We start from the raw sequence: 14,646 nt of genomic DNA, 5'->3' as shown, positions 1-14,646 counted from the left end.
AGAGGTTTAATCAGTATCACATCTATAAAATGGGATCAAGAAACGGTGTATGTATGACTGTATGAGATTTTTCCTTGAAAATCAAAGTCAACGTATAAGAATTATAGGATCTGGATCCATAATTCAACATGTTTCAAACTCATGATTTTGATAAATTTGGATCCATCATCCATATTGGAGTTGTGGACAAATGATAGAGTGCGATGGTTCGCACTGAACCTTCGGTACGATCTCGAGTCAACCCGTTCTTCCAAGAGGCCCACAGTTTCTCCTCGTCTCCTGATCGCGTGCTGGCCTCCGGCCTCACTCTCTATGTTCTATTTTGTTTTGTTTTATTCTGTTTTATTTTATTCCTAGCTTAGGAGAGACACCAAATTCTCAACGCTCCAGTTTTCGCTTTCACGACCATCTCGATGATCCCGGCTCGTCTGCAATCGAAGGGAGCCAAGGAATCCGATGACTGCCAAATCCGTGAATCCTCAATCCTGCTGGGAGTTCGGAGAAGATCTTCTACCTCTTGATATTGCCCACCACATAGCTTCCTTACTCCCGGTATGCACCTTTTTGCTTCTTTATTTCTTTTTAACTGCGATTTTATGGGCAGAGATGATTGATGTTTGATGAATTTGGCGGGTTCCTCTTGAACGGCTTTTATTTCGATCAAATTGGTGTTTTTTGAGATACCCATCCGTAATTGTTTGATTTGGATTTGATGGAAAATTTTCGCGATTTTGATGGGTTTCTCCATGTTGGTTTTTCGATCAAATTTGCCTTTTTTGAGAGACCCATCTAAAATTTTTATGGGTTTTTGCTGGATTTTTTTACGATGTTGATGGATTTCTGGTGAACATCCTTCATTTCGATCGAATTTGTGTTTTTTGAGATGCCCATCTAAATGTTTTGATTGGATGGAATCAAATATTCTTGATTGGATTGCTCGTTGGTACAAGTTGTCGGTTATTTTAGCTGACCCAAAGGCAGGCGTGGATTTGATGCATTTGCAACATATTTTTTGAAGCCATGCATACGGTTATGGTTCAATATTATGCTCTTCAGGAAGCTTCCCTTGTTATTCTTACCCCCATCAAATATCAAAAGTTTATCCTATATTAACTTGTATCTTCAATATCATTATCTTTGTTTCTGTGGCCTTCTCTTTCCATGTTGTTGCTTTTGTTTTTATTGCAATTTTTTGGTTTTAAATTTCTGCTTTTCCTTTGAGAAACAGGTTTCAGACCTTTGTTCATTGGGTTCTATCTCTAGATTTTGGAGGAATTTGTGTAATTCTGATAGTATATGGATCACTCTATCAAAAGAAAGATGGCCTGCAATCAATTTGTTAGAGGAATCTCAGTTCCTGGGGAAGACGTGGGGGGAACAAAAGGAAATGGATGAGTTTGGGGCCACTTTCTCCATGAAGGTTTGCTAGCATTCCAATCTTTTTCTTTAAGCTTGGCCCAATATCTTTGCTTTTGAAAATTTTTGTATATGTGGTTTGTACTTGCAAATAGGTTGTCGACTCTTTGAGGTTCCAAACCATCAAGTTGCATCCGAACCAGCCCAAATAATAAATTAGTCAGATTAGGGTTGAGGTTCGAGTTACTCAGGTCAAGGAAAAAGAATCTCAAACCTGATCTTTATATTTTTATCTAAAAATAATGCAAATACTTGAATCAGACTGGGTTAGTTTGGATATGACAAAAATCACAGCTGAAACCAACCCACATATTATTAGGCCCGGTTTCAGGTCGAGACAAATAATATCCCGGATCTGCAATTTTTATTCCCATACCTGGATATTCAAGTTCTGGTTGGGTTGGGTACCTGACACAAACCCAACTCATTGACAGTCCTACTTGTAAAACAGGCTGCATATGGGAAAATTCTATCAATTAATATGAAAATATGTGTATCTAACATTGTAAAAAGATACATGCTTCAAATGCTCAAAGGCCTGAGCTCTCCGTCCGCGGTTTTCAATTTAGTTCTTTAAAAGATTTCAACATATTGTTTCATTTGAGTCTTGACACTTGCAGTCTCAAGAAGAAGAAAACCACAATAAAGCATATAGTCTCTTGGAAGGAGAATCTAAATAATTTAGGAACCAGAATTCTTACTAAACATCAAAAAGAAAAGGGAAATAGTAGTTCTAGTTTACTGTTAATCTTATAAAGCCATTTGAACAAAGATACAAATCATGGAATCAACCTAGAGCCCTAAATTTCAAACTAATCCTGTCCTTGAGCTCTGAAGGCTGACATGATAATTGAAGTGAACTTTTCAGAGCATGCAATTTACCAAATGCGTTAAGACTCTGTTTGGGAGCCTTGAATTGGAGGTGTGTTGCAGTTTCCCCCAGTGCTTTCATGCTCTCTGCTGCTTAGGAGCAACGGTGTTGCCAAAACACTGCACTGGGGATGGAGTTGGCAGCCCCAACACCACATTTCAGCACCATTCATAAGTGGATGTTTTTGGCAACTCTATCTTCAACACCGCATTTTGGAAACACATGAAATTGGTGTTTCCATCTCAATGCAAGTCTCCCAAACAGAACCTAAAAAATCTCCGAATGAGATATGAAATGCAAGTTGGACTGCTAGTTAGAAAAGAGTTATGACTTGTGGTGGTTTGTTAAATCATCTTGGACTAGTAACTCCAGTTAGAGATAACAGTTTTTTTTTCAATGGCTCCATCATAGCGGTACCTGATAATGTGTCTAACCTACCCATTTGAGCTACTAGGAAGTTCTAAACTTTATTCTTGAAAAATTAGTTCAGGTAAACATTGATTTTAGCAACTGTATGATAAGTAACATGACACTGTAATGGTTATTTGTACATTGTATGTGTTTTTCATAGTAATTTAGGTGTTATTGTCATTTAATGCTAATTTTTGGTAGTTAAAATTTTACTTTTATGTTTGCTTTAGGAGTAAAATAGTAAAGTTAGTCAGGCCCTGTTTGGGTGTTTTTTCATTTATTGTCTACAATATATATATATATATATATATATATATAAGAATTTTGTTTTTCTTACTATATCAAATGGATGCATAACGTGAATTTCCAGTGTTGAGATGACACAACATAGACATGGACACGAGAGCCTCTACATGCCATGACATTCCATGGACAGTTTAACCCATGGTTGCCAGTCGAGGAAGCGATACAGGAAGCAGAAGCGGGAAGCGAGGCACTTTCAAAATTTTAGGAAGCGGGAAGCATGGAACGACTTAGAAGCGAATCAAGAATCATCTCGGAAGCGAACCGGAAGTGAGGGGGAAGCGAAAAAAGAGAAAAAAATTAAAAATACAAAAAAAGGGGGGGAAGCACGCTTCCCAAAATTTGTTGGCGCTTCCCAGCGCGTTTCAAAAGCGCGACGTTTCACGCTTCCGAAACGCGCTTCGGGGAAGCACCCTTCCCCACTTGGCTAGGCATTTCCAGTAACTTTGGTTTAACCTATATTGGATATAAGCAATGTTCTCAAACTTCAATTGTGTTTTCTTTATTTTCTCATGATTTGTCTTTTACAAATTGTCATTGACATGACTACAAACGTAGTTTGTTCAATCAGTCTTAACATATTATCTAGGGTTCACATATACAGTAGTGTGCTTGTGTTTGGCTTTCACACACTAGAAAACTAAAACTGGCTGTGGCATTGACAAAGATGGTTTAGTTAGCTATTATAGAAATGAGGGACTTGACTTTTTTGGATCAGATTTAATGTCTCATTTACATATTAAAATTTTGATGCACTAGTGGAACATACAAAGAATAAATTAAAGTGTACTTTTGATGCACTAGTGGAACATACAAAGAATAAATTAAAGTTTACTTTGTTAATGTGATTCAGGACATCAACAGACTGGGCTGGTGCTTCATATGAGTCATGTAAACTTGAAATGTATGAGCAGTGGCAAATGATTAAGATGTAAGAAGTGAAGGAACATAATAAGGGAAAAAATTGTAAAAGATAACAAAATATTAACAAATTACTCCAAAATGCAGGTGTCAATGAACTTCATATTTCATTGAGTCTGGTTTTGTTCAGCTTCGGCAGGAGAAGAATGGTTTAGGAAAGAACATGCGATTAAATTGGGGAAACAAATCTTTTCTGTATCCCATCTGAAGGAAAAAAAAAGAGTAAGGTTTTAAAGAGTCATTGGGGAAAAATTCGTTGAAAGTTGAGTCCATTGCTATATCACACGGACACCTCACTTAGCATGTATATCTTGTATCGACATGATGCGATACTCGGACACTTCATGGACACGATACGACACTTCTCACATGGTCGACATTGTATCATTGACTTTATTTATTTTCTTTTATGATCATATTTACTTATTTCATATTCTCTTGATTTTTTTCTTTTAAAATTTGTCATCAATTACATTACATTTCAATTTACTTTCATTATTTGATGTTCATAATTATAGTGATTTAGATTTGTTTTTTGTACATATACACACACATACACATTTATGTGTGTACAACCTCTTAAATTATGTATATCAACCTTGTAATCTCGTATATATATATACATATACTCATATATATATTATATATATATATATAGAGAGAGAGATACATATACATATATACATAGTACATATGTATATGTATCTCTCTCTATATATATACATATACATATGTACTATGTATATATGTATATGTATCTCTCTCTCTCTATATATATATATAAATATATATATTTCTTTTTTGTCTCATTGTTCACCCGAAAAGGGTATTTCTGTAAATACTTATTTTACGCATATTCCATTTTGGAATATGATTGAAACTTTTTTAATTCTTTTATTTTCTTCTTTTTCTTTCTTTCTTTTTTATTTTTTGTATTTTGTGCCACATAGGGAGGCTCCCCAAAGAGTCGGTGGGGAGCCCCCAACGGTCACATATGACCGTTGGGGGCTCCCAACAACTCTCTTGGGAGCCCCCTATGTGGCTCCTTGTTTGGTTATAAATAGGGGCCTCTCCCCTCTTGTATTCTCATGGCTTTGAGTCAAAGCCCAAGCTTCTAATAAAGTTCGAATATTTATTTTTATGCCTTTGGTGCATTTGTGAGAATTTGTGATTTTGAGCTTTTATGCACAAGTGTTCTTATTGTGCATGTGTGCACATATTTGTTATCAAGAATATTAATGTCTTGATCATAGTATCTTGTTGAAGATACTTTCACACAGCCGTGTCCCCGTGTCCTAATTATTGAAAATAAAAAAAAATCCTACAAGTGAATCTGCATTGGGTCCCACCCTCGCATCAGTATCCATGTGACTTAGGTCCATTGTGACAGCTGGACTTGTACATTTGCCATGTCTTGACCGAAAATTCTTGGGTTTGTCACATCAAGATGGGTTTTCTTAGCTTGACTGGAAAAATAATGAGGTTAATTTTATGAAGATTGAAAATCATTTTCTTGGTCACGAAATTGGAAAGGTGTGTAGGCTGCAAATGGTGATGTTGCAGTCTAGATTTGACATAATTGTTTTTTTCTGCTGGAAGATATATCAGTATTAATTGCTTGATCCTATAGTTAGACTGATGATGTTCCAACCCACTATGAATTTTCTCTTTGCTTAGAACAGATAGCCCATGCAACCATAACGTAAGGTCACTAGGGTCTAGATGTTTGTATGCTTTCTGCAGTTTTCTGCTGGGACTTTTAAGATGATTTTGTTGTCCACCATTTTGTCTGCTGCATTTTGAAAAGGCCATTCTTAGTCTTCTAAAGTTTGCTAAATAAAGAAAAAAAATTTATGTGAAGTGTGAGATCATCATCCTGATATGTTTCATGCTCATTTCATTTTGCTTTCAAGGGAGCATACGTTGCAAGCAGAGGCTTGGGTATGCTCGTTCAACTCTTTAAAAAAAAAAGCTTGACTGGAATTGCTCCTGAATACAGGCCTTAGAAGATATTCTATAGACATAGGCTCCTTTGTAACCAACATCAGTTCCCTCTGTTGCCCTAAGAGGGCGATGAACATATCGACTTGTCCATGTAATTGCTTTGATAGTAGCATCCCATCTTATCCTGGTTTTGTTAAAAATTCACAAACCTTGAACATGTTTTCATGCTCAAACTAAAAGTGGAGATATATAGACCCTTTCTGAAGGTAATTAGACTCTCGCATTCATAAATTGGTTGTAACACTTTTCCTCATGTTGCAGGGATGGAAAGGTATATACATTAGGTGGCATAAAGAGATGGCTGATAGAGCTGCCACTGTTGTTAAGTTTGTAAAAGAATGCTCTTCGCATGAGTCACTTGAGGTTGGAGATTATCTAAAAGCTATCAAAATTCTTTGTAATTTGCAATTGGGATTCAAGGATGTCCAACTGTATATATTTTCAAAAGATAACCATGTGCTGCTCAATCTGATTGGTCTCCACTATTCCATATTTGGGCTCGGAATGCAGGTTCTCTCTCTCTCTCTCACACACATAACCAGCTGGTGTATCATAAGTATATTTTCATGTATGCTTTCTGAATACTTTTTGGGTTTGGATTGGGTACCTGAACAATCTGGCTTTCTGCAGCTTAATGAAATTCCAGGGTGACAGCAAGCCTGTCCTTAAGAATGAAATTTAGTTTGTATGAATGTGAAGACCCAGATATAGCTCTACTCATTGTAGTTTATTTGCCACCTTGGGAGTCTAAGATCTGTCTATAATTTAGTTTTTATGAATGCCAAGGTGTAATTGGCTTGACATAAATGTGCCACGGTTGTAGCTAAACCATAAACCATACTGATATCACAAGGACATCTATTTTCTGTTCATCCACCAAAACTGTAAACCATAATGATATGACAAGGACATCTGTTTTCAGTTCATCCACCAAAACTGTTGTCATGAAAATCCCACTGTTTGGGTCTGTTTGACTGTGGAGAAAATTTTGAAATGGCAAAACTTTACGGAAAGTCCTTGGGGGGCCCTGTTATTCCCTACACCTAGCGATAGGCCCTCGAGAAAGTTGTCTGAAATGTGGGAGTCCCATGTTTCCAGGTAAATTCTGCACTTCTGAGTTGTGGACAATTTTCTCTTAGCAACAAGTTCCCCTTGGTCAAATTTCTCCAGGAAAGAAGTTGTCTTATAGGTATCGCCCCCTAGTTCTCAGAGGCCCCATCTTCAGGAGTGTAAAAACAGTCGACGAATCAAACAGCCTCTTATGTCTTCTCTAGTTTTTCTTGTCTTGGGGAGCTGGATATCCACTTATATCTATTCTGTTTTTTTATTAATGTTTCTTTGGATGATCACCTTTCAGTGTTAAAATTGATACAAATTTTCTGCATATGATTATATAGACTGATGACATTGCTGAAGCACTCTCTTTTTCCCGGATTTCTGACCGGAAAGTCTGCGTAAGATGGTGGAAGCTTGGTCAGTGGGCATATGGATTCCGTCAACGTGATGAAATGCGTGTACACAGGATGTCTTTGCTTGATATGCTGAAGCCAGAGAAGCAGGAAGTCTTGTGGGTGCTTGAACGAGGTGTTGTTCATGAGGTTCTCCGGGTCCAGATCTCGACGGACATCCGAACTAGTGCATGGGCATGCACTGGTTAGCGGCAATCTGGGTCAGTGCACAAGATGGACATGGAATTTCTCACTTAACAGAGTTCAACCCTTGACAGAGTTCATCAAAGGTTTTGCATCTTTCAAAAATTTCTCAAAACTTTTATCACCTTTAAGCAAGTGCCCCATTTCTCTACCACTCATGTTTTAATCATGGGTTAGTGTTGATTATGAAGACAACATTGCCCTGTTACGCCTATAGATTTGTATCTATATTTGTTTCTTATGTTCAATATAAACCTTTTTTACCTCTAAAAAACATGCCAAATATTTACCGTGCTGAAGCATCCAAGCTTACTAAAGCAAAACAAAAATTTTATTTGTCAATCAATTTTATTTCTTAAGATGAAAAGTTTGAAGGGCTTTAGTTACTTTTGTGATAGTGAATTGATTATTTTATCATATAAGTTCAATGGGAGTTTGCTCATGGATGCTTTCCTCAAAGTAAAGTCTTTTTTTGGGGGGTGGGGGATGTTTGGTGCTATTTGAAAAATAAGAAAACTTTTGTGGATATCAATTGCAACTAAAAGCTTGGTGGTTATTTGAAAATTGCCCTTTGATATTTGGGAGGTACATTCTTCATTTCTTATATTGCTGGTGCTGATATCTGGTCTCTTTGGAAATTCAGGTCCTTTGTTGTCCTTGACCTAGAATTGTGGCATTATGTTTATTGATGTACATTTGTGTGCATAGTTATACGCTACTATTTGGTACTTGATAGCTTCTTGTTGTACGCCATATTTTCTGTTCTTCTTTGTCAAGGTAAAATGACCATCAGATTATGTCACCCAGAGTAGTGGTTGGGGTTGTATCTTCTGCGTGATGAAGGTGGTTTCTGTCATTGTAGAAGTTGTGAAGGGCATTTCTGTAAATTTGTCCGGAACATGCATAGTGTGCTGTTGCTGATATTTTATTGCATTCTTTTTATGTAAATATGTTTAAAGGTTTGTAATTATTGTTCATTATTGTATTTTTTGTTTGTAAATATGTTTAACCTTTGTAAACCTGATTGACTCATGTAAGCTTTATTCTATAATTGGGCTTGTGGAAAGCATGTGATTATCCTTCTTGATTGGCTGTCCACTAGAGTTTGCAGGTCATAAGCTATTGGTGAAGTCAAAAAAACCAAATCTATGAGGTTTTTATTTTCCCCTTTTTTTTTTGGTTTTAGAAAAAGAAAAGGCTAATTTTCAAAGCGGTACCAAGCGCTGGTAAACGAGCCTAACAAATCGAACAGAGGTTGTTCAAGCTCTGCTCATTCTTGTTGTGAGCTGAGCCAAGCTCGAACTCACGGTGAGTCTGGATAAATCTCGAATATAATATTTAAAAATTTGTAAATCACTTTTTCTCTCTTCTTCAAAGTTCGACGTCTCTTTTCTATAAGTTGAACCAATTTGTCATGGCATAGAATCATGATAAAGAGCAGATCAATACATATTAAGGATAAAAAAATGACAAAAATCAAAATCACACCTAATTCAATATTAGATGCATTTTTGAAATATTCCAAAAAGATAAGCCCCATTGGGAAAATTTCCCAAAAGTAAAAGAGAACCCCTAATCTACCAATGGGTCGGATCTGTACCCAAACCCATTTGTCTACAATTATTGCTGGAATTCAACCCAAATAACCCAAATACTTAAGATATGAATTTTGCTGAATACCCAACCTACCCTACACGAGTATATTAGATGCAATTTTTAAAAGATATACCTTTGAACTAGGGATGACAGTGGACTGGGGCGGGGGTGGGGGACAAGGTCTCCACCCCGCCCCATTTCAAAATCCGAACCTCCATCCCCACACGGGGATGGATTTTAACCTCCACCCCCTTTCATGTCCTCCATCCCCCGTCCAAATGGGGGCGAGACCCTGTTTCCTCTTAGTCTATAGTCATCCCTTAAAAGATTGGGGACGGGACGGGGTGGGGTGGGGCTAGACGGGGATTGGGATTGGGACAGAGACGGGGTGGGGCGGGGAAAAGCGTAAGTCCATCACTGCACGGGGATAAATTTTAACCTTCATCCCCGCCTCTATCCCCGTTTCATGCCCTTCATCTCCGGTCCAAACGGGGTGAGGCGAGGCGAGGTGGGGCCCCATTGTCCCCTGGTCCACTGCCATCCCTACTTTGAACAACATTTTAAATTATATGGGCCGGTTTTGGGTTTTCATTTTCTTAACATAACCCACAATATTAGTGGGTCTGCTTGCACCCCAGTTAGATGGATATCCATCGGTTGATAGCCTTAACATCCAAAGTCCCTTCTTCACTTAATTTTTCATGTATATAATATATTAAAATATAAACTTTTTGTATAATTGGAGAAAACCACCTCACTTGCTTATGATCCCATTGTTGTAAAAACCCTAGGTCTCCCTTGCCTACAAGGAAGTATATGTTATATCCAACCTTGTGACAAAAGAATTTAAGAAAGGAGATCTCAAGCCTAGATGCACGTTCTTAAGATCGTTATCTTTAGAACTTCAATTGCCCACTCTGGGAAGTCCGAAGAAGCGAAAAGGGATTTGTTGCGACTGAGTTCCCAGGATACAACTAGGCTTGAACCTCAAGAGAGTCACTGCTTCGCAAGGACAGATGATCTCTACCACACTTGTACTCAGCAAGCCAAATCAAGAAGAAGGAAGAAGAAGATTGGAGAGTCAGAAAATTCTTGTGTTTTCAAAAGACGAAAATAGAAGATATTTATAGACTTTTAGAGAGGCTAAAACGCTTAGCGATAAATGAGATTAATGACCATAAAACTGACGGTTTGAAAATAGAACAAAAAGGTACATGAACTGTCACCTACCTTTGACTGTCAATTAAAGGCCTTCAAAACCGTCCAACAATCACAATGCAACATTAACTCGATATACATGCAACTTAAAGTCTTTCAAACGACCAGATAACTCAAAACCGAAAAGTCAAAACAGATATTTGCACCTCGCACCGCTGCGAGCGTGCGAAGTGCAAAGTGCGTCATCAAAACGCTACATTGCGCCTCAAACGCCCTTGCGCACACACGCGTGCGCGCAAATGACGCGTCCGTTGCTGCACGATGTGAAGCAACGTCCGCAAGCCACCCAAAGACTCAAGGCTTACCAAAGTAAAGAATAGAGAACAAAGCTTGTATTTAAACCACTAGAAAAAATGATTTCTCTTAGATACAAGACTAAACCTTTTAAAGCACTTTTGGTGGAAAGAAATCACCAATTTTAAAACTTTCCTAAGAGTATACCCCAACTATGTTTCCAATTATGAATAGGATTTTTTATTTGTATAATTTTTTTGGGCAACCAATTTATGATTTGTATAATTGACATCATATTCTAGGTGATATTTTTGAAGTTTTAACATTTGTTCACTCATTGTCCCTTTTTTTGTTTTGTAAAAAATTCTTGTTCATGCCTGACTTTTTTTACCAATGTTTTTTTTTACTCATTTAACTATTGTATGTTATTAGATAAAATTTCTTAAGGCATGTACTTCATTTTCATCCCTTTTTTCTATTTTCTTGCCAAAGTTGCCTAACCCCTTATTACTTGGCTGATTTATCTTAATTTACACTTTTTCACTATTTGAAATTAAAATAAAAAACTAACCTCACTCTCTCCCTAGATATGAAAGCAATTGAGGGTGAGACTAGAACTGAACATGATTCCTTTTAGTCAAGCCATTTTACTGTTTCTCTTCTTAATCATTTGATCTAATTTCATCCTTATTAATAATATATTTTTATTTTTAAAAATATATAATTCTAAATTAAATGTATCTTGACATGGACATGTTCATGGTTTTGGTTGTTTTACCTTTCATCTTAATAAAAATGATTAAAGTTTACCTTTTTTTATCTAATTCATTGGACGGGCTGATAGACTAGTATATCTACAATTAAAGTAACTTTACAATGACCAACAAGAATATCTCAAAAATCAAAAACCATATTTTTTACGTTGCCAGTATTTAAGACATGCAGTTTTAAAAGGTGAGGAGGATTCACTGAGAAAACTTTTGTAATTTTTGGGGTTTTATTTTTCAAACTCACTGATGAAGAAATTAGTTTATATATACAAATCAAGGAGACAGGATGAATGACCAATAAATTTTTTTTTTTGTAAAATGTGGCTTAAGATGATTTGGACATGTTATACAAAGACCTATCACAACACTACATCAATAAATGCTGGCATGATGAAGGTAGAATGCATTAAGAAAAAAAAAGAAAGATCAATGAAGACTTGTATATAGCATTGAGGGGATGTTTCCAAGGATTGTAAATTGGCTAAAACTAAATAGAAAGAAACAGTGGAACAAGACTTGTAAAATTGCAGTTGGGAGAAGAATTGTTGTTGTTGATGATGCTTAAGGGTGTCAACCAATGTTGTCAGTATCCAATCGGACGATTCAATTCGTATCGTATCGGCAGAAAATTGATAAGATACTAACCTGAATCAGTTATTTTTTAATAAATATAAAAATTACTTAAAGTTAATTTTCAATATTATTTTAATTGTTTTAACATGTGTCACGTTCTGATTGACACAAAATATTTTTAGCTGATTCAGAACGATTCACTTGAGAATCGGTATCGGCCGAATTCACCTGAATCGTTGGCCAAACGATTTCGATAGCCTATTGACAACATTGGTGTCAACAAATCAGGTTTGGCCGAGACTTGAAATCTTAACGAGCCCGGTAGGGTCTGATTTTGATGATAAAGAAGGATGTCCGATTAGAAATCATGTTAAACCTAATGTGTCCAATTAATATGTGGATCCGGATATAGTTTGTGAAATTTTATGCTAAACCAAGATTTGACCTAAATTCTAGTAAAAGGTTTATAAATTTTTAATGCAAAAACACATAGAAAAGTACTCTTTGCGGTCTGGCTTATGTAATCCTTATAGGACTCGAGTATGGTTTTTCTTATAGAGGGTCCGATCTGACCTGGTACCAGCAGGTGCAGCACGGTAGCACCTCAAAGTTAGATCTGAATCCAAATCTTCGGCTGTCCGACCCGTTTACACTGTGATAGAGAAGACAAAAAAAAAAAACGGAGGAAAGTGATACAAGTTTTTTATTTGAAATTTTCGGATCTTTGGAGGGCATTTCCGTCAATAGAAGCAAATGATCGTTTTTTATCCTTTTTCATAAACAAGTTGGACCAATAGAAATCGAGCACGTGGTGCAGCTCCAGCCAGATCCACGTCAGCAAACCATGTGGTTTTGGAGAGAAGGGAAAGTTTGTGCTTAGGGGTTGGTGTTGACTTGGCGCGCCAGTTGTACTTAAAAAAATATTTCGCGGCAATCACGGCCACGTCATGAACCTTATTGACATAATTACCCTCGTTGAACGAAAAAAATGCCCTTCAGCTCTAGCCAACTGCTACTGCTGACCTTTTCAGTCCAAGTCTGCCCCCACTTCCTTTCCAAATCAAGCTCTTATTTCAACTAATCGTGATTTAAACAAACACTACATTGCTTTCATTTAATCTGCATTCCGGCGCCGTTTAAACGGATCGCGTCGATAAGCTTGATGATCTCAACCCCATTTTTGCATTTCTTTTTTGTTAATTGTAGAGAATTGTGGAGGTCATGAAAAGATTGTTATTCCATTCTGGATTCCCTTAATATAAAACTTTTATATAAGGTGTTATAGATAATGAACTATTAGTATTAGTTTTAATCTGTATATGTCTTTTTCATTTATGTATAAAATGTGGATTAGGTTCACCAACTATTGAGTGGTGCACACCCCTAGTTTTAATTTGAAAACCACTCAATTGGATTCACAAGGATTCCGATGAGTCCCCGAAAAATTGGGTGTTTTTAAAAATTTTACAGTAGCTCTATTTACTACAATATATATTTTGACTCACCTTCACTCTGCATAGGAAATGTTGTCCTTCATCGTTTTCTTTCCTTGGTCAATAACTGATCTGTAACTCTGATTTTATATCTGTGATCTATAACTCACTCTGACATGTGATTTTATATCAGTAACTTTGATTTTATATCTGTGATTTATATTTCATGTGCATGAGCTACAGAAGAATAAAAGCTGGTTTAATTGGTTATTTTAGAAGTCTAATGTGTAGCCAATTCAGACTGTTACATTTTCATAGTCAAGATGCTCACTGATCATGTTTTTGTTGCTAGTTTATCATTTGAGATATTTTTTTTTTCAGTTTTTTTTTGTGTGGATGGATTCTTTTAGAAGACAATAATGCAATCTATTATTATTATTATTATTTTGTCTCCTTTATGCTTAGAGTGGTAGGTTATAATTGTTCATGTATCCATTATGCAAATATCAGGTTTAGTGGCATTAGTATTTGATGTATTTATATTTTGTTATTTGAGATTATTTCGGAACACTTTTTTGAGGGGGGAGTTTTAAAACCTGAATCATTGACGGAGTTGTTTATGCTTCCAAACAAAAAATAGAGTCGACAACTCCTCGCAAACCCGTTTTCCTTGAAATCCAATAGTTGTACTTCTCTCGACTCCTTGCAATTCCCTCCAACACGGTTTTACAAACAAAATGCCAAGCAAACTTAAAAGCCAGTGTTTCCATTTATGGCTCTATATTTGGTAGCTGTTTTCTTGAACATCAACTCTATCCTGCGAATTTCGAGCTAAGATTGTTGGTAAGAACCTGGCTTTCACTACTTTGTCAAACTCGGCTCGAGCTAACTAAGTCACGTTTTAGCTCAATTAAGTATAACTAAACCAACTCATACAGTTTAACACAACCTAAAGACGTTGACTCAACGAGGTTTAGTTAGACGGAGTAGTTGATCATCCAACAACTTTCAAGCTAAGTTTCAACCTCGAACACCGTTGACACCAACCCCACCCCCCAACTGGACTAGCTTTGGAGCCCACAGTGGACCCAGGCGTCAGGACTTGAGGGCATTTTCGACATTGAAGATCCCAAGGCGCGACGAATGAAAAAAAACCTACGAAGCAGCACAGTTGAAAACAACGAGAATTTTCAAGTTCCTAAATCCCAAAAATAAAGATCTCGATATTAATAAACTATGATTTC

The 14,646-nt window shown here is 36.7% G+C and overlaps 1 protein-coding gene across 2 annotated transcripts; it reads left to right on the top strand.

Moving 5' to 3' along the window:
* The first annotated feature begins 355 nt into the window (after positions 1-355).
* On the top strand, positions 356-8,610 carry LOC149839280 (F-box-like protein). Of its 2 annotated transcripts, XR_016431476.1 has the most exons (5): positions 363-552; positions 1,229-1,420; positions 6,188-6,436; positions 7,324-7,664; positions 8,222-8,610. XR_016431476.1 is itself a non-coding variant. In XM_090004063.1 (4 exons), exons 1-4 carry the CDS (start codon positions 457-459, stop codon positions 7,582-7,584), a joined length of 798 nt encoding a protein of 265 aa, XP_089860189.1. In that variant the 5' UTR covers positions 356-456; the 3' UTR covers positions 7,585-8,610. The 2 variants fall into 2 exon arrangements, 1 of the variants encoding a protein (XP_089860189.1); XM_090004063.1 differs by having other exon boundaries at positions 356-552; positions 7,324-8,610.
* Positions 8,611-14,646: the final 6,036 nt, after the last annotated feature.

Source organism: Nuphar pumila, chromosome 4, assembly GCF_984573655.1.
Source record: "Nuphar pumila chromosome 4, dmNupPumi1.hap1.1, whole genome shotgun sequence".
NCBI lineage: Eukaryota > Viridiplantae > Streptophyta > Magnoliopsida > Nymphaeales > Nymphaeaceae > Nuphar > Nuphar pumila.
This window is presented reverse-complemented; position numbering and strand designations above follow the sequence as displayed.